This window comes from Acipenser ruthenus, chromosome 23 (assembly GCF_902713425.1).
Source record: "Acipenser ruthenus chromosome 23, fAciRut3.2 maternal haplotype, whole genome shotgun sequence".
NCBI lineage: Eukaryota > Metazoa > Chordata > Actinopteri > Acipenseriformes > Acipenseridae > Acipenser > Acipenser ruthenus.
In genome coordinates this window covers 23,580,321-23,606,102 of record NC_081211.1, presented here as the reverse complement: position 1 = coordinate 23,606,102, position 25,782 = coordinate 23,580,321, and the positions used below count along the sequence as shown (strand labels likewise).

The following is a 25,782-nucleotide window of genomic DNA, read 5'->3' as shown; positions in this document are numbered from 1 at the left end:
AATTGCACTTACTCATTTACAGTGCATAAAAGGGTGTGTTATTTTATGTCCAGCTCCTATACAGACACATGGCATCTTAAATCTTACATGTTGAGCTACAGTGGTGGCATGCTCTCAGGTATTCTGTTGTCTTGTTGAGCACTACGCTCATTGAGCCAATAATTAAAACTGTTTCCACCTACAGTAAGCTGAAGACCTGTATTCAACCTGGGCTAAAAATAGGAAATCACATGACACTGATGGCATTGAGGTCTTGGACCTGTTGAGTCATGATTGCTCTCTTCCTGCATTGAGAATGAAATTACCAACCATTACAGAAAGCTGAATGAACCCACTTGCAGAGGGAGTGGGGGACGTTTATTGGAACAGCACAGCACTCAATCATTTCAGTTTACTAGAATATCTTACAAAAATATGCGTTCTTTCTCTAATCACGCTGGGGATGCAATGCATGCCATGGCTCAAAATGTGTAATTTTCCTCCTGGCTAGGTTTTAATAACTAAAAATAAATCAGGACTGACAGTTCCTTCTGCAAAATCACTTTACCTTTTCTTAAATGGTGTTATTGTAGTCAACCATTACACTGCTCCCAGTCCAACGATGGCATGTTACTTACTGTGCCCAACTACCTGCCCTACAGTGCTCTGGTGTTGTGTTTGAAACTATCATACAGTATGTATGTTTATTACATTTCTGACTTAAACATTATTTTATGATTCATCAATCACTATATCATGTGCATGGAATTGGATTATCAATCATTTCTCCAACCATAAGATTTAACTGTAATAACTATCACCTGCATACAGGTGCTGAATGTTGTAGCTAATGTAATACCATTGAGGTATAGTATACATTCGTGTTAACCTCTAAATAGCATTTTCTACTGAATTAACCCCCCAAAATACAACAGTTATAGAAGCTAACTGTAGTAGCAAATGAGTATTAAAATACAAATCTGGCTGAACATTAGAGGAGGGGTCCCAACAGAAGGAACCCACACAAAATACTATTTTGTAGTACTGCTGCAAAACAAGCTTTTTGGATAATATGGATTAATGCATTTTGTGGATTACTGACAGCACCAAATAAAATAGAACAGATAGGGGAAAAAAACCCATAACGTAATGGGAAGTACCTTCCGTTGCATAGCTGTGGTCGCGAAGAAAACTGTTGTTGATTTTGCGGGTGTCAATGTCTTCCTCCATTTACAATACGGTTACTTTGGGATCCTAGTAAAGCGAACAGACAAGTATCCATGATGCCAAAACCGGCGCCTCAGCAAAGGGATAGAGAGAGCCACAGGCTGCACGGCATGGTTCAACCCTTCAACAAATATAAATTATATTCGTGCTGAGAGTCTCTCCTTCCTCCCGGGGATGCGAAGCGGCAATCAATGCAGGTGCAGCAGCCGCCTCTTAAAACACTATAAATATTAAACGGGTGTGTGCTGTACACCAGGTTTTTTTTTTTTTTCTTATGTTGAAATATAAATAAATAAAAGAAGCAGCAATTAATACTCCGATATCAAAGGAGGTGCTTTTTATCGGAACAAATATTAATAAGTAAATAAATAACGGTATATTTGCCCTACTAACACAGCAAGGTATGCGGAGGTGAGGATTTGGGTGTTAGGATGTTCTGTAGTTTGCAGCAGCATGGGCCAGAATTATGCGTCATTCAGTCAGAAGCACCTTACTGCTTATCTTCCTTCCTTGCTCGCTCGACGTCGTAGGTTTCTCGCACAGCAGAGTGCTGCAGGAGACTGCTTCTGCAGCTTGAGCCGTATGCTGCATTAGGAAAGGCTCCTCCCATTCAACTTGGCATTGTCAAACTGCGTCAGCATCAACTCATACACACGTTGCTCGCTGGAGATGTGCTGAATTCAATGCTGCAGTGGGGCTGGGTCCTGGGGCCGGGGACTTTTGGGCACACAGGCCTGTACTGTATAACCTGCCAACTGAGTAGAAAGAAGATACTTTATAAAATGCAAAGTAAGACATGATTCTGCAGTCAGAATGATTTGAATTCTTATTTACTTTTGCAACTTTTGTGGCTACCATAAAACCTAAAAAGCCTAAACTTCAAAATGCCTCATCCGTAAAACGTTTTCATAATTATTATTATTATTATTATTATTATTATTATTATTATTATTATTATTATTATTATTACTTTGTTTTCTTTACCTTTATCACTAAGATTGATACATTCATTTTTTGCCTAAGCAACAAATAACTGATCATTTAAATAATAATAAAAAAATGTAATTATAGCTACTTTATTAGCATAAGAAATAGTACCTTTTTATTATGTACAATATATATTATATAGCACCTTAGAGCTGCTAGACTGGCATATCACACTGCACAAGTTAGACAGTCATAAGCAATTTACAGCCCCAAACCCAGGCTGACATCTTTATACTTCAATCTGGCTTTTGGGGTGCAATATTACATGTGGCAGTCTGGCTGTGTGTGTGTGTGTGTGTGTGTGATATAAATGCTACATGGAGGGGATCATAATCTATTAATTAACAGGCAGGAAAAAAAACCCAATATAATGCATGTCTAACCAGAAAACGTATTTATGTAATAATGAAAATATGTTTTCCGTTACTAAATCCTCATTTGCATAAGTGTTAAACAGCTCAAACTAATTCGATTTGCAGACTTGGTTTAGGACACCGTCTACATATGTTATTAGCTAACACAGTGGGATGTGCTGATGAATAAAACCCTTAACCAATTTACTTTATTAAAAAATTGATGTATACATTATTCCCTAATTACACTGATCAAGGCATTAGCCAAAATGTGCAGAATGTCTGAAATCGACTGCAATTGCTTTTGATTATATTTAAATGCAGTTTCTTTTTTATTGAAACTTTTTGGCCCTTTATTTATGAAACATAAATAATATATTCTTCAAACAAATAGTTTAAAAACATGCTCATGTATTATTTTAACACTGGCCAAAACAAACGTTTAGATATATTTTATAATATACTACAAGGCTGATAAATCCGGTAAAATGGATAAATCCTTATTACATTTCTTTTTCCTATGGGATTTGTCTACTTGACATAAGGGTTGATTTGATCAAACTATAACCCTGTAAAATCCATCTGTGTTTTTTTTTTTTTTTTACACAAAAGCAAGAGTTACACAAAAGCATGAACTGGTTCAGTTTACCAGTTTAAAAATATGATTACCTTAGCTTGGGTTTATGGCTCTCCTATATTATTCCCTTCCTTAGGAACCACATTGTACATTACCATAGCAATATCAGCACAGATGAATTGGAAAAGGCTGGGTCTGCTTCCAAACCTGGGATGAGTTTTTGACAATACCGGTGTTATCATACAGACACCTATCTCGGAGAAACAGGAAGCTTGAATAGACAGATAGATAGAAACAGACACTGTATTTATTCTCGACACCAAGCAGAAACGCTGTTACAAGATGGAATGATAATACTATTGAAAACCACGAATACAACGGCAAGCACATTTCCTAATAAATATCAGACTACACTGGGCTTTAGAATATAAATACACATTGGAGAAAAAAAAAATAGGAATTTTCTATTTCAAAGATTCAAAGATTTTTATTAGAATTTTTTTCCAGGTAATCCAAATGTAGTTTTTGACAAATCTGATACTGGTATTCATAGGCTATAGAATGCTTTGATAACAGATAGAGATGCAACAATGAATTGATTATTGATTGCCATGGCTTTTATTTCTCAATTTGAAGTCTCAATTAAATATAGTTTGATTGATCAACCTGGTTCCATGTTTGGAATCCCATGTATATCTTATATTATAAGCACAGGCATGTTTTAATTGCATTTGAAGGTTTCTGTGAACTTTTTTTAATTAAAAATTTGGTTGCACATCAGAATTCTGCCTTTCCCACAGGTGGATAACGAAAAAGACAATAACTTCCAGTAATAAATAATGTATAACCAAACACATGGAAGGGCTTGATTTTACACCAAGCTCTCAACGGAATAAAATATTTCTGACCTCCACTCAATATTGTTTATATCAATTTTAAAATGGTGGGTCACAAATCTACATACTGTACAGCCGGGGAAAAAAAGTGTTCCCTAAAAGCATTAGCCATCTTAAGCACAAGCCAATTTGCAAATTAAATCCCACGTAAGGTCATGTTGCAGCTGTCACAGAACTGAGAAACAGTCCTGGTCCACCCATGTTCAACTTCTCTTGCCAATGCATGTCATTTACCACTTCACCGATTTCCTACTTTAATTAAAATAAATTGAAGGGATTCTCTGTGTCATCCGTAAGAACATAAGAACATAAGAAAGTTTACAAACGATAGGAGGCCATTCAGCCCATCTTGCTCGTTTGGTTGTTAGTAGCTTATTGATCCCAGAATCTCATCAAGCAGCTTCTTGAAGGATCCCAGGGTGTCAGCTTCAACAACATTACTGGGGAGTTGGTTCCAGACCCTCACAATTCTCTATGTAAAAAAGTGCCTCCTATTTTCTGTTCTGAATGCCCCTTTATCTAATCTCCATTTGTGATCCCTGGTCCTTGTTTCTTTTTTCAGGTCAAAGTAGTCCCCTGGGTTGACATTGTCTATACCTAATGTGGACCCAGTGCTGCATAGGGATCATACCTTTTACTAGGTGCCAATTTAAGAATCCTTGGTTTTAAATTGAGCCAAAGAAAGCATTCCCAAAACCCAACTAATTTAATACAGTTACTAGGATTTTTTTTAATTGACAAAAGCGCTTCTGTATTTCAGACAAGAAATTAAATGAAGTCACATTATAATGCCCCAAGGACAGCGGAGCACAACTGACTGAATAATAATAATAATTATAATAATTAATATATATATATATATATATATATATATATATATATATATATATATATGAAATAAATAAAAACTCATAACCCTGTCCCTAGAGAATATATGTTATATAAGAAATAAGACATATTACATATAATATAATATCATACAATATCATATCATATCTCATATAATATAATATCATGTTGTTCTTGTTCATTCAAAACCAGTAACATTTTTGTTAAAACTAAGTTACATACTTTACAAGATAAAACGACTTTTCCAAAACCTTTACTGACCAACCAAAAGACATTTCTTTCACTAGTATTTTGCTTGCAGAAATGGCTTGTTGCGAGTCAGTGATTCCCGAGATTCTCAGAATGTGTAATTCCATTTCAATCATCTTTGCTTCACAAAGTCAGTGGCTATGAACAAGAAAGAGCAGTAGCTCCCGTCAACCAAAACTGCATGCAGAAATCACCCAGCAGGAAAGCTGCTTTAGAATCTATTTTGTTAATTAGAAGTTTGGGTTTTCACCCTCTTTCCTAAACCTCAATCAAAGACTAGTATGCATGCTTTAAAGTAGACTTCCTATGTGACAATGGGCTACATTCTCAAAGCTATTCCAAATCATCATTAGCATTATTTTTGTCTGTTTTTTTTTTCTTCTACAATTTCAAAATGAATAAGAAACAACTCAAGATTATTCACAAGCCCCTGCATCAAATGTCCGAGTTGTTTAATCCTGGTTTGGTAATGTTATCGGGGGTGTTATTACTTTGTGAAAATATCATGCTAATGAAATTTTTGGGTAAATAGCTTTGAGAATCCAGCACAGTGTCTTGAAAGATGCAGAGAATACTAATGGACTATGCATCGAGTCAAATCCTGCCCCCAAAATTGAAGAAACCCTTAACTGGTAGACAGAAGACCCTACCTCTCCCCCACCCCCACCCAAACCATGTGTAAAAACTACAAGCAGCACACCCCTGTAGCATGCTGAACAGACTGGCAAAGAAAGTTCAAGCATCAATCTGTGCAGGGTGGCAGATACTCTTCCTTGTGTAATGGAACATGTAGGGTTATTTACTCAGGTAATCTGATCCTCTCGAATCTCCTCTGCCATGCTTTGACAGGTGTAATTTCACCACTTCACACTGTGCACGTATGTCATTTTCAGTGCAAGCCCAGTAGACGAGTGCCATTTGATCTTAAAACTGTATTACGGGAGAGCTCTTTCCTACCAAAAACTGACATCTAACATGCCTTGAGTGTAACTCAATGTACAATGCAATGCATGTAACAATTGCTGTTGTGTAATGCTGATGTTGTATTCTATATGCTGTACAACATATATATATATAAATATATTATATGAAACTATATTTAACAAAATAACCTGTTTACTGTACTGTGCTCATTTTTTTTATATATATATATAGATATCTCACAACATGCATGTATTGAGCTTCCCTTCATGTACAGGTAGATATATTCCTTATAATCAACACAATGCCAGGCAAAAACTGATTTTGCTATGGGAAATTACAACCAATAAAAATAAAAAAGGGAATATTCTCTGTATGGCTAAAAGTCTTAAATGAATGTCAGAAACATATCCCATCTATAGTCAAGTGTGGGGAGCATATGGTCTAGTAGGTATGGGACCTTCCACTTCTAATACCTCAGTGTGCATTGCCAATACTGCACGCTGATCCCCGTTACTCCACTGGAACTAATGCAAGCTGTCATTAATCTGCACAGAATGTAGTGTATTGGATGCAGGAGGCTTTGCAGATTAATGACTTTTATTTCTTGGTTCTCGACATACTGCAGTGTGTCACCACTGATGAAATGCAGTATAAGAACGGCCCTTGCTGGAAATTGGGTATTGCATTCAAGGGGAAATCATTTATTACTGTATTACTTATCAATTTAACCTTGCAAAACATTGAGATCTGCATTACCCTTTCAGCTTATTTCACAGACATGAAGACTACCTTACCTGGGGTAGGTAGTCTAAGATTAGTGCTAAATCGAGAGCAGTGAAACCAGTCATTTCTAGTTTTATTTTTCTCTGGACATTCAAATTTAGACTGCAAGATCAGCAGAATAAATTACACAAAGGGACACCTTGAAAACTTAAACGGCAGTCGTTTTTCATGAGCTTTGAAAGTCTGTTTAATTTGTCATTGAGCTAAGCCTCTAGCCATTTCATATTAAAATGAATCCATCTTACTTGGGCTTTTAGATACTTGGAAAAGCCTTTTTATTAAAGAGATATCATACTTAAGAGATAGCTCCCACCTATGCAGTCTAGATTAAGAAGCAACTAAAAGGTCTTGATTTGTTCATGGTGCAGACTGGAGCCTCAAAACTTAAATACATAAATATCTGTTTAATTGAATGCAGAAATTCCACCCTGTTAGAACACCTACTGCGGCTGTGACTTCCCATGTACTAAAGTGGTAACTGCAAGATGCTTGTAGTACATGAGAGGATGAAAGTGAGAAAAAGCGAGTTTATACCAGCGAGGGACACTGTTGTCTTCCACACTCAATCCATTCTCTGTGTGGGAGTTATGAGGTTCCCTTTTTTCTTTGAAATTCTCCGTAGCCCAGCACACCTCGGGGCAGACTGGCAAAGTCGTGGCAGTTGTGTTTGACCACTTCCGTTTCAAGGACAGCCATTGTCCATTGATCCGCATGCAACAATAGAAAAGCACTGAACTTGATGGAAACTAAAAACAGCAATAAAAAAGAGACACATGAGAAGAAAGGATGTTTCCAAGGAGGCGAACCAAACATTTTCATATCAGCCTGGACAGAGAAAGAGGAAAGGGTCATAGAAATTGATAGGTTATTCTGTACGCAATACTGCCTCTTTGTGCTGCTGTACACTGCCTTAGATAAAAGACAGATGGACACAAGGTTACCAAAACAACAATTGCTTTGCAGGAAGTGTGGACTAGTGGTATCAAAAATGGATTTGAATGTATTTGGAATCCCTGATATATATTGTGAATTATTCTATATTAAAGCTGCATCTCCCTGTTGCTTGCACAAACAACGGATCCGATAGAGATGACAGACTTTGACAAGGGCTGACAGTAGGCACTCACTTGGCAGGTACTTCAGTATTTTAAACTTCATTATGAACAGACCATGCAGATTTCCTATAGACACTGGAGGTGGTTATCCCAGCTGGCTTGTGTTCACCTCCAGAGGCACCTAGGGTGTTTCAACACAAAAGAACTACACAGGAACTCTTTCTTCAGAATGTTCCAGCAATATGAACCAAAACTACTGTAACAAATTTACACAATGCTCCTTAAATATCTTGCATTTAAATGTTTCCTCAGCCTAATGTTATGAATTGTTAATAACCTGTTTCCCTGTCTCTGAACTTAAAATAAAAACAATATTTACATTTCTCCAGGCCTGGTGTAAATACTGTAAATCAAACCCAAGCTAAACGGAATTCAAATTAAAACAGCAAATTTGACTTCTTACCAATGCAAAAATACAGTAGAAGCAAAATAAACAAACAAACAAACTACAAAAAATAAATCTCAACCAGGAGAGAAACCCTGTTTAAATGCTGACCTCTCAGTGCTAAAGTTTATGTGTAGATGCATTTTCAGTGGTAGATGTTCCTGGACATGTCGACAATCTGCAAGGTCATCACTGGACTTATAATGGAGTGAAAATCTAATATTTCTCTTGAACAGTTCTGCACAATTCCCATAGTGGCCCTACCCCACATAGACTGTCAGGTGCTTCAAACTGTTTGTCCAACCCTTGTACGATGATAATAATAATAATAATAATAATAATAATCATAATAATAATAATAATACTACTAAATATTCTGTAAAAGCTCAAATAAGATTGAGTTGGTGGCTTATGGTAACATTTTAACAGTGATTGATGAGACACATTCATATTTAATAACTCTGCGCTCCTCACTATTTAATTAGTTTAGTTTCACACAAAGCAGATTTTTGACAGATGAGGATTCCTCCCCCCCCCCCCCCCCCATCTCTTGTCCCTGAAGGTTTTTGGCTTGCTCAGAACAAGAAATCAATTCTTATTACTTCCCCTCCTTTTGTGCTTATGCTTTCTACACACACCCTAACAAAAAAGAATAGCATATGTGAAGAAAAACAGAACTAATATGCTAAACTTCCTGATCTGAAGTTAGCCACATTCAATACAAAGTCATGACATTCATTCGCACTAGCAAATGATAAAGGCAATGTTTATTTAAGTGGGATCTCTCTGCAATATTTATATATATCCAGCAATATTTAAACCCATTAAAAAGCACAAGGGAGACCTGTGGCAGAGTACAAAATAAAAATCCAGTTTCTATTTTAGGTTATAATTAAAGCTGGTGCAAAACCTGAGAGCAGGCAGCACTTTAATTAAAACTTTTCTGCAGAGCGCGTCTTCCCTTTTGTGTCTCAGAATTCAGCAGCAGACTTAATTGAAAGCTGGTTTTGAAATATAGGGCCTCATATTGAAGCAAGTACGAAGACAACGTTTCTGTAAGGAATAAAAGATTTTAAACAGATGTTGGGTTCTGGGATTATTTATTTATAGTTATATGAAATATCCTAAGCCTTGTATTATGAATTGATAGTGAATGACAGAGACAAATGACAACAGTATTTTAAGAATAATAGAATGACACGCATTATTAGATAATAAACATCCACTGGTTATTGATATCACAGAATCAAAACAGTTATTGCAACATATTTCTCTAGACGTGATACATGTAGTCAGACTAGATTTAACGGTTTCAAAATAATTGATCAGTATTACCTGAACTGGAAGAACATCTTCTAGGCAGAACCTGGAGATGTAGAAGGTCCAAGGAACTCAAACGCATTGCACAAACTTCTTAGTTTATATACTGTATGTATCTCAGAGAGTTTTATGTCTTATATGGTATACAGCAAATCGTCCACCATTTTCTTGTGAACACCACAGTGGATGATACCCTTTTAGTTATTCATCTACAGCGAGAGCCCAAAAGAAGTTAATAAGTTAAGGAAATGTGAAGATACTGTACTTCAGTCTCTTGAATGCTTTCATGATCCTATCCACACAATCTGCAGAAACCCTCGCTGTATTGGTCTCCTTCCACATGCTATCCGGTTTCAGTTACTCCTGCACCACACAGGACTCAGGAACCTGTATGCAGTTTACTCCACTGGTATCTTTGCATTCACCCTCTGGTAGAATGGAGAACCGCTTGCTGGTTTACTCCGCTTCTTTATTGATCACTCCACTGGCTTTAAGCTTCGAACACATAGCGCAATTAAGACTTTGCAAATCTGACAGCGCAGGAGATGGGAAGTTTGTTTTTCCTAAGTTTCCTTTTTTTTTTATTAGCTTTCAGAATCCACGGCAGATGTTGCAGTTTTTTTCATGATGGAGATACATTTGTTTAAACCATATGGTGTTCTTAGTTGTAAGCTTAATGCCATTTATTTATTATTATTATTTATTTATTAGCAGATGCCCTTATCCAGGGCGACTTACAATTGTTACAAGATATCACATTATTTTTACATACAATTACATTATTTTTTTACACATTATTTTTACATACAATTACCCATTTATACAGTTGGGTTTTTACTGGAGCAATCTAGGTAAAGTACCTTGCTCAAGGGTAGCAGTGTCCCCCACCTGGGATTGAAGCCTCGACCCTCCGGTCAAGAGTCCAGAGCCCTAACCACTACTCCACACTGCTGTCCCATAGATCAAACTGGGTTCTACAAGTGATTTAGAGTTGTCCAGTGATTACAGCCGTTGTCTATGGCATGACTGTCAAAAGTGATACAGTATTTTTTTAATATAAAACATACCCTGTGTATGACGCGCATGACTGGGCAGCCTTGCGTTACATCTCAGGTATAAAACACACCTCTTGCATAACTCATACCTCTTGTATACTATGAAAGAATACCATAGTATACTATATCAGGCACATTCCTTTGTCTCTTCTGGAAAAACAGTAGTCTGGATCATCACTTCATTCTATTGCTCCATCAGCATCTGTCCTGGAACAGCAGGAGTCTTCAATTCAATGTGACATCAGTTGCCATGGTGCTGGCCACAAACCCTTTCTTTTGAGAGCATTCTTACAGCAAGCCTCTGTTAGAAGTGGTACAGTTCTGCTGGTAGAGTCAAAGGAATACACCCACAGCACACCTTTACCTTCGTATGCAGCACACCTCGTGTATATCTGTAATTCATCCCGAATTTGTAAATGGGTCTGTGTTGTATTCTGAAAATCGCTCCATGCACTACCCTCCCACAAGTATTTGATTTGTTAGTGAAAATCCCAATGCTGGATATCAGAAAACCTACCTGAATGGATTGCCATTAGCAGTTCAGGGCACTGTGCAGCTCAAGGAAGATCCCATAACTCCTTCTTTCATTACCCTGTCAATGCATGCTTTGTGCATGTGTGTGATAATAAAAAAAAAACAACACAAAGGGTCTCTATGGATTGGCGATTAAATCAGTCACATACAAGCTCACTTATGAAAAGATATTTATCAAAACAGAAAGTTGTCATAGTTAAGTGGTTCAGCTTCATTAAATGGCAGTCTAGACATTGATTGATACAATGTACTGCAGAATGTCGAAACATTTTGCTATTCAAATGAAAACCAAATGCCCACACAAAATAATCAAATCTCAGAAATCCTATTTACATATGCCCCAATCTTCTTAATATAATACACTAGGGCTACAACAGAACACATTAGGCCATTTGTATCTATTCATGTGTATAGAGTTTCCATTACGTGAGCCAAATAGCATGGTATTTGACATGTGTTTATGAACCCAAGTTATTTTTCAACTTAGAAATCTTACTTTAGCTATCCATAAGTTCAAAATGATAGTTGCATACTCCCCTTTAATGTGTATTTGTTTACCTTATATTCTAATGGGATTCTAATGGAGTTCTTTAACAGTATACATTCTACACAAAACATTGTGTACATTGCCTTTAAATTTGAATTTTGTGAGTGGACTAAGGACAGTCCCAAACATCAGCATCAAATCCCATTATTTAAAGTTTCAATATGGCACCAACTTTCATGTCTCTAAAATAACTATATGAATTGTTTGTCACTTGCCTTACAGTTCCATCATTACCTGGCTTGGTGACATTTCAAGACATTTACACCTAGTGAAGTAGCAAAGAAGAACCATGCAGAATTCAATACTGAAAGCATCAGTGCTTGACGTGGCTTAGTTCTATGATACTGTGGCAGCACAGATTTTACAGAAGCAGTTCTGGTTCAACATGACCTACATCTGAACTGACAGTCCATCACAGTGATACTATAAACTCAAGCTGACCTGTCATAGTAGGGTCGCTGTCATGCGTCTGCTATCACTAATGTGGTTCAATTGAAGGTTGGAGCCATATAACATGAGTGTTATTATGGTCAGGGGACAATATGAGTCATGTAATATCATAGCTCTAAATCACAGAGGGTTTTTATATGTCAGTTTGAGAAATTGCATTCCCCCTTATTATATATATATCACCTGCACCTGGCTATTATTGTAAATTAGAGCCAGGTGCAGGGTATTTAAAGAAAGCAGCCAGTCTGCTCATGGCTGCTGCTGTGTGAAGGAGCCCAATTGAAGGTGTGCTCAATCATAATGCAAAAGGTACTGTGTGAAAGCCTTTTTGTGTGTTAAACTGTGTTTATTTGTTAGCCGGGAAATAGCTTAGCTGTCCGGCTTATTAGCAGGGGTTCCTGACGTGTGTAGTCAGCACTCCAAAACTAACTAAAATACATTTTGATTTCTTTATAGCTGTTCTTCACAATTTGATTGCTTCTTTAAAAATGAATAAATAGAGAGTAGTGAAGAAACAACAACTAAAAAAAGGTTACGTTGCTGTATTTTATGATAACCAAAATCTAGGGTCACAGGAAAGTCGACAATAGCCTTTACAAAATAAAAAAAATATATTGGATTAAAGACGTTGTTAAAGCGAATGCAATGGAAGGATAACCTCTGACTGGAGCTTTTGAACACACTAGCTATTTGAATGCCTCTAACTCAAAGCACCTGACAATCAATGAAGGGAAGATTACACAGAGCTGTCAAAATCACATTTGGGAAAATGTGCCAAAGAAAATCAATGAATATAGAATTCTATTATTGTTATTACATGTGAGGTAAATAAAAAAATTAAAAAATCAATACCAAAATAAAAATGTAATAATCTTAATGTTGGGCAGTAACGATTTTTAACCAATATTTGCCCTTGCCTTATCTTACCTACATATTTACGTAATGAATGCCATTACTTCTTGCAAAATGTGCATTACCCAGAAAGCAGATGCATTTGTTAAAGAGAGAGCAAACAAGATAAATGAGTGGTTTTAGCAGAGCAGATTAAAACCGGCCTCAGGGAGGGTAATCTAATATCAGTTCTTAAATCATGAGGACTCTGACAATTCTGTTTCATACACAGAGTAAAAACCAGATCCATCACTTAACCGGGTTTGTTGTGTGCACTCAAAGGGAGCAAGAGCAATAGCTTTAGGGTTATTACAAATTTTCTGAAAGGAAAATATATTTATACCAGCTGTTTAATACTACCAATTGAATATTCCTCTGGTATTCTGATTTGTATCTGAAACCTGTACATTTTATAAGTGGTTTATAATGCATTCTTAGTGTATTTTTCCAAATGTAGTTTTTGCAAGGAATAAAAGCGTGTCTTCCTTTTGGAACAGAGCATTCCAATAACCCAATGTTATTATTAATATTGTGGGTTTAAAAAATTCAGAAACACAGTACTCTATGTAGTTCTGCAATCTGCAAAGCCTCTGGTTTTGTTCAGAATAAGGATTCAGCACATGCCCATTCCTCTCAATGTGACCAGTAAGAGATATTTATACTACTTTACCACTGGAGTCCCCAGTGATATTTGTATATGAAATCAAAACTAATTTTAACATTGAAGACACTGAAAAGACTTCTGATCGAAGCGTTTGTTATTGAATTTATTAAGTTTCTTTTTGGATTTCAATAGGACTTGGAAGTGTGTACTGTATGCTTGCCTTGCAAGCTGTAGAGAGCTGACTCCGTCTATTTCTGTTTGGCAGGGAGTATGGGAATCTTCTTGACCTCAATTCCATACTCAACAGGATCACTTTCCATGGAGATGGCAGAAACCATTCTACCGGATCCTCCACCAGACCATATGTCTGACTACTTATCAGAGGCAGACAGTGGTCACGTGGGAGCCTCTAGCATTACAGTCAATGACGTCTCAGCAGGATTCACTGTGAAGCAAGTTTTCAAGGTCCGTGACATAGAAATATAGTATTAATTAATAAATGAATTGATAAATCCATACCTTCGCATTCATTACTACAATGGGAACATAAGACATATTCCCTCTTAGTCTGTCATCGATCTAGGCTGATTTTGATTAACACAATGTAGCAGTAACTGCCTCACCTATTTCCCTTCCCTCATAGAAGAAACCTGTCTCCCTCTGAAATTAAAAGTGAGGCCCACCATCATATTGCAAACAGAGCTGTTATTTGTCTGTATCAATATATTCATGACTTTTCCAAACAGCCTCCACACTGTTGCCTCCTGATATGAATAAATATGTGCAGAGACTGCTTGATGCAGCCCGTTTTCTCAGCTCTGCTGGCAACATGGCGAGACTGTCTGAATCCCCTTCTGCTCCCACTCGCTTTTGAAATGCAAACTCTTGTTCACAAACTCCAAGTGCCCATGAGAGTTGCTAGCTACACATCTAGGTTCAATATGTTCAATGTACTCAAAACATATATCACAGCCACACCCCATGACAATGAAACGGTCACAACAGTTCCTTCCAATAGATACCTGACATCATTCATCTATGGTAATCTCATTATCATTTCTAGGGTGAACACTTCTCAATAGCTGCAAACGTGGCCCGAAACATCATAGAAGTGTCTCAACGGACCTGACACTAACACATAAGAAGTCAGATCCAAGACTTACTCATTTGATCGCTGGAATGTATGCATTTAAAAATCAACAGACCATTAGCTGGATAAAGTGCATTAGCGTGAAACTTCAAATCAAATGAAAACACAGGAAACAACAAAGGAAAATGTGTGTGCACAGGTCACAATAGGACACCTGTTACTGTTAGTCTGTGTATGCAGCGGGCCAGGCCTCCACTGCGCTGCGCAGAACTGCAGTATCTGTCTTGTCGCATTTAACAGTTTCTCAATATAACCTCATTCTTCTACACCTGGGGTGATAGCGGTATTTTTCAGATCAAATGGAGATTATTCATTTAAATTACGTGTGCAATGCCTGGTAATGTAATCAGGGAAACCCCGCTGCTTTGTATTATGGATTTAATTGGCACAGATCGGGCATCTGAAATGGGAGAGGTGAAAGACTGACAGGAGAAACTGCCTGGAAATTCTTTCTTGAGGAAAACCACTCTGCACACACAAACTAAATATACCCATTAATAACTGTCCTCACAGGAAGCATTGGGATTGATTTCATATCAGCAGATTACACTACTCTCATTATATTGACAGTGTGTTGTAAAGGATTCTGATTATCCTAATTCAAGCAAATTTAAAAATAGGGTTGTTATCCTCATTTCTCTTTTTCTGTGTAAAAAAAAACACACTTTTTTTTTTTTTACAATTTTCAAAATTGGTAATAAAAAAATAAGTCATTGGTCAACAGTAAAATATCATCTTTATTTATTCATTAATTTATGTCGCAGCTGTCACTACCTGTAAGACACAGTAAGAGACTGCGGTGACAGTTACTCTAGATGCCCCAAGCCAAAAACACAGGGCACTTAATGTAATACACAGCAAATCATCTAGCATGTATTGACCGCTGGGGACTATATTAATGCCTTTTTAAACCACACAAATATGGTATGTTCGTTTTTAAAATGCAATATAAGGTTGCACTTTAGAATTGAAAAGTCCATTTGCTTTTAGAAGGCATCTACGGTACAATAATGCTCTGAAACTAATTTGCCAAGATGATCCGTAAGGTTTCATAGTGACTGGCATGACAAAGACCAGATAAAAAAAAAAAATATATATATATATATATATATATATATATATATATATATATATATATATATATAAAATCACACATTCTGAATCAAAAGCCATTTTTTATGCCTATGTATTTCACAATCGCTTCAGGCTACCTTGCTAGTTAACCCCTTTTCGGATGGTTGCTAGGAAACAGCTTGATTTGGCAGCAGTGGTGTATGGAATAGCTTTTCTGGACAGTCTACCAGGCTAAGACAGTGAGAACAACATTTACTATATACTCATTGTTTTAGCACAAACATGGTTTTAATAGCCATCATATATTTTGAAAAATAGCCTAAAGCTATTTAGATTGTCTAGTTGTGTAGGTGGTTGTAAATTTCTGAAGTCTTAGCATGTTTCAGAACCATGGACAGCTCTCCTCATTATATGCTGCTAAAATAAAGACATTTTATATTCATACCTTTTATCTGTGTTTTACATAATTTCTATATCCTTCGTAGTTTGAAGTTAATAACTACGATCACTCTAAAATATAACAGCCACTTAAGATGTGAGTATGTCGTAATCAGCTACAACATTAAAAAAGCACAGAACAGTTAATTTACATCATTTTCCCTTTATGAACCATGAAACCTTATTTTCTGAAACATAACATGTCCCAGAAGGATTACACACTTCTGACTAATTAAACCTGCAACTCATAAACCCAGTCTGGTTATAATTAAAGAGGAAATAAAGAGAACAATATTAGTTTAAGAACAAATATATATATATATATATATATATATATATATATATATATATATATATATATATAAAATTTGTTCTTAAAAAAAAAAATATATATATATATATATATATATATATATATATATATGTAATATATATATATATATATATACACACACACACACACTGTATATATTTGTAACATTTTATATATAACATTTTGTAGTTCAAATAACGTAAATTCAGAAATTACTTCTGCGTCTAGAAACTATTCAGAAGCAATATCCATTCCATCCATTGATTAGAAATAAAAACTGCAATACAAATTAAAGCAACTGTGCCCCCTTCTGGAATGTTCTATGAAATAAATTGGGTAATGAACGCACATTGTAACATTGTAGCTGTCATATACATATGTATGTACACACTTTTATGTAAAAAGCTGAATCATTACCTTTACCACATCAGCTAAAAGATGAATCACAGTGGGTCTAATGTTGTTCTTTAATGACTGTGACTTGTGGTGCAGTTGACAAATTCACAATCTTCACATATATCTTATTGTAGCTGAAATCCTGTGTTCAGAGCTGACATTAAAATCACACAATTAAATGAGTCTGATGGTTTTAGACCCAAGAGGACATTAGTCTGCATAACAAAACCACCACCCAGCTTGGCACTACTGCCAGTCTCTGCTTGCAAGAGGCCCAGGACCAGGTAGAGTCAATTCCTGTTTTTCAATCCTGACTCCATTTCAATTCATTTTAAAATCAATTCCAATTCATTAGAAGGAATTGGAATTGATATTTTAGAGACATAATCGTTGCGGTTGTCCAACTGCTTTCATTTGAAGCCAATTTAACTGATTAACAGTGACTTCGTTTTAATTAATTTGTTGCCACTGCGAGAAGCTCATTTTAACAGAATACTGCCAATTGCAATTTTGATCTGTCATTTGCTGGAATTGATTAAAAGGGAATAGGAATTGATTTTAAAAAGGAATTGGAATTGAAAAACAGGAATTGACCCCAATCCTGCCCAGGACTGGATGGTAGGAGCAGGTGTTCAGGTCAGGAAAGCAGTATGCTTGTGAGGGAAGCTCCCATGACACCTGACAGCTCCATACCTGCCTCGCTGTAGCCAGCGCCATTGTGCCTCAGTTTTCATCAGCACTAAATTTGCACTTTTGAAATATTAAAAAATATAAATATAGCAAAGCCAGATGTGAGTCTAGGTTGGGATCATTTTAAACCACACATTGGTATCCCATCTACTGCCACAAAGCTGGAATACCTCTGGGCTCCACACTATCAGACTGACTTCATCTTGAAACCTTTGGTTGAAAAACTTTAAAAAATCCTTTCATGTTTCCAAAATTCAGGCAAGTCTAAACACGCGGCATAATCTCATCATAGTTTCCAGACCAAGCCTTTCAATTGCAGCCATAACTGCTGGGCAAATCTCGTTTTGAAAAGCCGCCTGAACCAATCAATGCGAGGACTATTTCCTGGGTACCTGCAGGGCTGAATTATATCTATAATACAATAGATACCAGAATGCCTCAGCACCTCAAAATGTGCCTGTAAAAGATGATACTTGTTGTAAATCTTTGCTAAGACATTTGCTCCAAAATGTTTGTACTATTACAAAAAAAAACAACACAACAACTAAGCGAGTCACAGGCTCTGGAGGAATGCTGAAGCGGTTCAGTATAAATCAACTATACATGGTGAACTGCAACTCCAGCTCATGTGCGGAATACCAATTAAAGCAGCCATATGGCTGCCAGCGAGCCGATCACGCATTTGCTGGCTCTAGATAGCATGATTAGCCCATGGCAGTCTAGGTTTTTTTGCTTTTTTTTTTTTAGAATTCAACTAAGGAAATTGTTTGCAGTTCACAGGAGCTGTCTCTACTAAAGTAGAAATAATGTTTATTTATTTCTTAGCAGATGCCCTTATCCAGGGCGACTTACAATTGTTACAAGATATCACATTATACATTATTTCACATTATACAGATATCACATTATTTTACATACAATTACCCATTTATACAGTTGGGTTTTTACTGGAGCAATCTAGGTAAAGTACCTTGCTCAAGGGTACAACAGCAGTGTCCCCTACTGGGGATTGAACCCACAACCCTCCGGTCAAGAGTCCAGAGCCCTAACCACTACTCCACACTGCTGCCCGAATGTGTCTGATTCGCAGGTCTCCTGTAATGGAGCAGACTGTTACAAAGCTGGACTGACAACGAAGCCATCTGAAGACTTCCAGCAGACTGAGAAAATGAATAAAGAAATCAGTCAATAGAAATACAATTCTTCAAGGTAGTCCAGAAATAGACTGGCGAGTTATTATTTACTCCTGTAATTATCTCTGTAGCTCAAACAGAACAAACTCTATTCATAATGATAATGATCTTGATTACAATAATACATGGATAGTAAAACTGTGTGCTTGTATGTAACAGTAACTTGCTCCTGCCTCCTTCCTGGGATGCCTTTGTAAACAAGCTGTTTGTAGCTCATATGGCTTTTACAGCCAATAAATAAATAACTAATACAAAGTTGCTCAAGGCTGCATTTTTGGTCAGAACTCAGTGACCTTATATCAGGAAGTTTTGTTTGGTTATTTTAAAAAGTCTCTATAAGGATATCTGTGCCATAATCAAAATGTAATCCTAGGCTTTGAGACAGTTTACAGACATTCTTTAAATACAACAGGAGGTAACGTTTTATTAACTGTGGATATTCTGCACTGTGTATTAGGAACAAGTAGCTCAGTGCAGCTGTGTGCAAGGGCTCCGAGGGGTTAAACAGATCTGCAAAGTAGGAAAAACAACATGATCCATCTGTTTTCACCACACATAAAATGCAATGCTGCAGTTAGTTTAGTCCATCAGACAAAGTCACAGGCTATCATAATATTGTTCCCACAGCCGTTTCTATAAAAATAAAATGTTCACCACAGGAAGCTTTGCCTACAAAAGCAACACTCACAGCCCAGTTTGTTTCAGACAACCCTATGACAACCAGCTCCCTAAACTGCACTGTGTGCGTACAGGCAAATGTCAGACTGGCTTACGAGTGCAAAGTATTGGCTGCTTCTATCACATGTTCTAGAGAAGTTAGAAACACCAGATAGTGTTTGTAATTTACTGTTCGGTCTGCAATCACTGCAGTGGCAGCAAACTTCTAGTTGTTATCGCTTTTCAGAACAATTCTTACCATTTCATTCTTTATTTTTACTTCTTTAAAATAAAATTAAAAACACATTTTCTCTAAAGATCCCAAGGTGCATGTTAAAAAACCTAACAAGCTATTTTTTCTATGCACAAGCACAGCACCACAGCACCACCCCATGGTGAAATGTCAGTACTACAGTAGCTGTTCCTGCTTCCATTACTTCTATATTATATACACACACAAACCATCATGTGCAGATTTATTATAACACCCCCTTTGCTTCTGTAGCTTTGATTTGTTTAGCATTTGAAATGAAACCACTGGAACAGAACATCTTGGAAAGTTGTCAGATTAGTAACTGCCTATTTTAATTGATGATATTTATAGGCCACACATGCAGTTCATTTAAAATAGTCAGAGAAAAGAAACACAGAGACACAAATGGTAAAATGCATGAGACTTTTTAGAAGTTGTTTAAGATGCCTAATTCAAAGCACGAAGCTGTCTAACAGTTTCACACATGAGTTCCTATTGTTTCTATACCACGGATTACTGAGCGGAGACTGAAATTCTCTCACACTGAGGTTTTCATGCAGGTAGGTACAGTGCACTCCATTTATGAGAATCACATCCGTCCCGGAAGACTTGATTCTTATAAGTGGTTGATTCTTAAAAGCAGACCGATATGATTACAATTAGCAAAAGCGTACCTCCGCGCATCAGCAGTTTAAATACAGTATACAAATGTCAATGGTGCTCAATCACTGAGGACAATTCATCAAAACAAGTCCTTGTGGGTAAGCAACTTGTTATATGATCACAATTATGTGATCCTATTTTACTACAGTATTCTTGAGAAGCGATCATCTCGTGAGGGTGCCTAGTTTAACTGCTGTGCGGTGTTACATGTAATGGCTTTTGAATTAAAATGGCATTACAGTACAGTATTTTACTGTCAGGACTACCACTGCATTTAAGCATCTGTGGCTTAGCTCCCCACCGCGCCACTACATGCATATCACACAATAACAGTGCTGTACTCGGTATGTATTCAATGAATGTGTATTCACTTTATTAAAACACATCTTCACTAACAGAGAACACAAAAAATACCTGTACAATGCAGTTGCGCGTCCTTTTTCCTGCCATGGCGACACACATAAACTGCACAACTTGCTTTTTCTACTGGGAGTCGCTGCGGACCACAGACTATACTGTAAACAGCTTTATTGGTTGTACATGTCAGTTCACTTGATACAATATTGTATTACATGGAGTCAGTTTGCCCTGAAATACAAGCAGAGTATTTTAGCATGGTTAGTATAGGAATGATTTGGTCCCAGTGGTTTTGATCACTATATGCGGTTAATTCTTATATCATTAATTCTTATAAACCGAGTGCACTGTATATAAAGGATATAAATGACAGATCTTGAGGCCGGACCTTTACTGGAAACAAACCTGCCCAATAGATTACTACCCACAGTCAATATATATACCCACCGTCAATTTCGAATGTGACTTCACAGAAATACCAGAAGTATTTATAAAGCATTTGGAAATGCTGTTGCTCATCAATAATTTGCTCCATAAAACCTAATTAAAACATTGTATCTGACACATTAAGCATCCCACTATTAAATATGCCTACCTGAGACCAGGTGGTGCACCACACTGCAATTATTTTACAGAAACGTTAAACAAGCTGAAATTGAGGTCGATTCAAATAAGCTGGGGTCCACTGACCCGCAGTATTCAATACGTACATACCTACTGTACAAGGAGAAATGCAGATGAAAAGGACTATGAATGTTCATCGTTGTTATCATCCATCTACAAATTCAAAACATTGTCATTTATGTTATTTTGGAGACTTTTCTGAAGGAGGTTTGGATCACAAAGAAACTCTGCAGCCCCGTTCACAATAAACAGCTGCCCCCAGCAGGTGATATTTCAGTGAAAGTCTGTTTTTACACAGACTTTTAGAGGTATCCTCCAAGTGACACAGAAATTGCTTCCACTTCAAAGCAAGGATCGCAGGATCTTTACCGGAAACAAACTGCTGCCCTGTAGATTACTAGTCTGTGCTGAATTGTACAACCTGCCAGAGAAAATGATTATCCTTTAGCCAGACCTGCTGTGGTGGGGGTCATGAACTCTCATCATTTAATACAAAGTGGCAGACGGCAGCTTTCTTCAGCACCGGGGTAAAGACAACACACTGGACTGCCCGACCCCAATGCAGAGCGGCAAGTTATTCAACAGGAGTCTTATTTCCATCTCTGCAGCACACTGGGCTGCATTTCTCAGCTAATTATCGGTGTATCTGGGAAACAGGTTTGGCCCTCATTATAACTGCTGTGTGCCTTTGAGGTTCCAACATTGTACAGCAGGCAACTGTACATTGGTTTAACAGTTAACAGTCAATGCACAGTATTTTATAGTAGTTGGTATTTAATATACAAGGATGAATTTGTTTCTTGGTTGAATGTTACCATATAAATGCTCCCCCAGGTCAGATGACTTACTCAGATTTCTCAAAAATGTGTGATACCCCTTTGTAAAAGCAAACATGCAAACTATGGTAAACGCATAGGAAAACTGAAAAATGACTGCACATTTAGTGTAGTAAACCCTTATAAGGGGCTCTACTGCAGAAAAGAAGCAGTCACTCTGCAGCAAGTTAAAGTGCTAATATCTGATAGACAGCTGATGTTAAAATCAGGCTAATTCCATGACTTGAGCTGCCTTCCAGATGAAGCCATGGAAGAGCAGGTGTTTGTCCTGATTATCGTTCATGCACAGGAGCTTAGAAAAGCTGTGAAACTGGCCTGGGGCCATGATCAAGTTTGCAATTGATCAAATCATTCTAATAACCTTTGCAATATTAATAACATCAACGTGTCTGTACAGCCTACAGTCCAGGGGTTATTTTATTACTAGAAAGAGACACATCTTGTTAATAGAAAAAAAGGCAAAGGCAGGCAAACAGAAAGCCTAAAGTTTGTGTGAAATTCCTTTCACACAAACTATTTTCTACTTTTTCAATTGCCAGTCATTTAGAGAGAAAGTTTTCTTGCAATAGTCATTTCCCTATGTAGACAGTGTAATATGCATGAGAATAGGAATGTTCAAGTAGAACACTCATCAAGACTCCACTAGAAGAATCTTCAGAGCTGTCAATAGATTTTAGCTGACATTGTAAAATACGCCTCATCCCACTGGGAAACTTTCCATTGCAGACACTACCCTCTTTGTATCCAGTCAGCCTAGACTGTTTACAGTGATATAAGCACACATTGCTGTAGAGAGCATGTGACGGACAATGATCAGATTGAACATGGGATCCATAGAGTATCTTCTAACTTTAGAAACACAAAAGTAGCTCGGTTTCATTTATTACTTATAACCAGTCACCATTGAAATATATAGCCACATATTCCCTTGATCTAAACAGCAGATTTAACAACAGTTTAAAATCACAAACTACTTTTGTTTTTATGTAGACAAATAGATATTTCAGTGATGTTGGTTTCCATTACCTTGGTGCACAAAAGACCCCACTTTCAAGGATATTAATGGATCAATAATAAATAAACTGCATTATTTATTGCAGGAGTATAAATATTCCCTGCTAAAATGTTGATTTGAATTGGGTCTTAAATGACTGTACCTACTTCAGTTGAAGTTAAATGAAAAAACGACTTTCTCCTAGTAGTTTCTAAAACAAACATGCATTATCATTGTTGTCCAATAAGGTCCTTTAAACAATATTCTTTAATTAAAATCTGAACACTAAGAACAAGGTCTGGATGTATTTCTGTGTGCATGTGTAAGATTACTCCATGCATATTTTACGGCACCATTAATCCTTAGGATGTTAAAACTCTCTCAAAAGAATAACTCAGATATTAGGCCCTCGCTATTGATTTTTGCAAGCCATGTTCATGTATTACACTGCACCCTGACCAATGCGTTTTTTTATGGTATAGTTTGTGTGGGGCCTCAGTTATCAGGGAAATTCAAGCATTAACAGAAAATCATGTGGGGCTGAAATACAAGTAGATTCCTTCACAAGAAAAATCCATGGCTATTTTTAGACATTTGCAAGCTATTTTCATAAATTACTGGACTAATTTCAACACTTGCCGTTCCCTATTCCCAGAGCCCATGCTAATTATACCATGTTCCCTCTGGTAATAAATCTTTAATACATTCTTGATCTTGCATGGGTTTTTTCATTGCTTTACAATCCTTAAACTTAGATTTCCCTAATGTTTTCATCTACCTAATGTTTTTTTGGTCAGACCCTGGTTTTAAGCCCTTGGCCATAGAAGTTATTCAAACCACTGGGGTTGTTTGAGTTGCTTATATAGACCCTGATTTACCACTAACAGATTCTCCTCATCACATCCATCGATCCTGAGCTGTGTAAATGGCTGCGATCAATAATGTGCCACAGGGTATTCACTGCCTTCATGTTTTGTAAAGTAGGCTAAATTACTGTCCCTGTCTGCCGACACCATGGGCTGAATTTTTAAGTATTGTTACACAGGGATCAAAGATGGCCTATAAAATAAAAGAAAATGCAAACAACGGGGGTCCCCTGTGGCTCCCCTAGTAAAAGCTCTGCATTGACTCTGCACTTCTAAAAGGTGAGGGATGCAAATCAAATGGGGAGTACAGTGACCACTAGTGGTCAGGCGCCTGAACAGTCAAGGCAGAGACTCTTTGGATGGGCCCTTGTCCCCAGGGTAACATCTGTTGCTTCACGTTTTGCGGGTGAAAAGATTGGCATTAACATTGATATTTGCTCTAACATAGCTAAACCGTATCTGTCTTTCATTAATGCAAAACTACGTGAGAGGGTGTCCTCTTATGTCTAAAAGTTGAATTGAATACAATGGAATAACACAGTATGGATTGAATTTACCCCTTACTCGTGTCTAAAGAATACAACCCTTTCTGTTTGGTAAGCCTTGCCTCCTGTACTTACCAAGCTGGCAAAAGAGAGACATCAATCACAATTTAAATTGGCTCTGGGAATACAGGTTTGTTTGTGCCAAAATGCTTCGATACCTCACGACACAAGTAATATCCTGTTATTTATTTATTTTTCTTCTGGATTTATTTCTGATAATTAAATTATTTCACAGTAATAGCTGTGTAAAATGCCAACTCATAAAAAGCAAGCTATTAAAAAGAAAGAAAGTAAAAAAAGTCCTCTCAGCTTGCAGTTTAATTCCCATATAAATCTTACTAAGACTGCAATTGCAAAGATGCACTGAAAATATCCGAAATGAATGGTTTGATATTCAAATACGTCGCACTAGATTGTTTAGAGGTCAGAAAATGAAACAGCTATTTAGTGGTTTGCCTGGGATAATTCTAGTGATTCACTCTTGAGCTTTCAATGATGGCAGAAGTAAATGGTTCGATACACCCTTTGGTAGTATTACAAAATAATACTACTGGAAATGTGTCTCTGGCTCCAGAGGGGTCAGGTTGACCCAAAATAAGAGTCATCAAATTGTGCACAGTGTGCCTCTTCCTATAAAACCTACTAAAATGCTGCTTGCTCTAGGCAATGCCTGCTGTTTCGACTGAAAATGTTCAAGGCAAGAAACATGACAATATCACTGTGTGCTGAAACATCAATTGTTGGTTATTACTGGTATCATTAAACATGGCTTACCGCAAAGCAATTTTTCTAACTTCGATATCTTCCATTCTGTGAAGTATTTAGCTTCAAGCAAGGGAGAACAACAGGGGATTTGTGAAATGGCTCAGCAGTCTTAATGTGTAAGAGAAATGCTGCAGACATGAAGGCATATGTCATGAAACGCATGCAAAATGTCTTCAGCTTGCAAATCTTGTTTTGATTCTGAATATTCACACAGCAGGAATAAAAATAAAAATCCTCCATCAT

At 37.0% G+C, this 25,782-nt stretch overlaps 1 protein-coding gene across 3 annotated transcripts in view; it reads right to left on the bottom strand.

Moving 5' to 3' along the window:
- LOC117413316 (serine/threonine-protein phosphatase 2A 55 kDa regulatory subunit B beta isoform-like) overlaps positions 1–25,782 on the bottom strand; it is an 86,957-nt gene that overhangs the window by 46,752 nt on the left and 14,423 nt on the right. Inside the window, exon 1 of one of the 3 annotated variants that reach the window (XM_058996875.1) lies at positions 1,140–1,851. The exons of the other annotated variants lie outside the window; for them this stretch is intronic. Coding sequence (XP_058852858.1) covers positions 1,140–1,209 — 70 coding nt within the window. The 5' untranslated portion in view covers positions 1,210–1,851. Of the gene's footprint in view, positions 1–1,139; positions 1,852–25,782 lie in introns of those variants that run through there. 3 annotated transcript variants of the gene reach the window in all.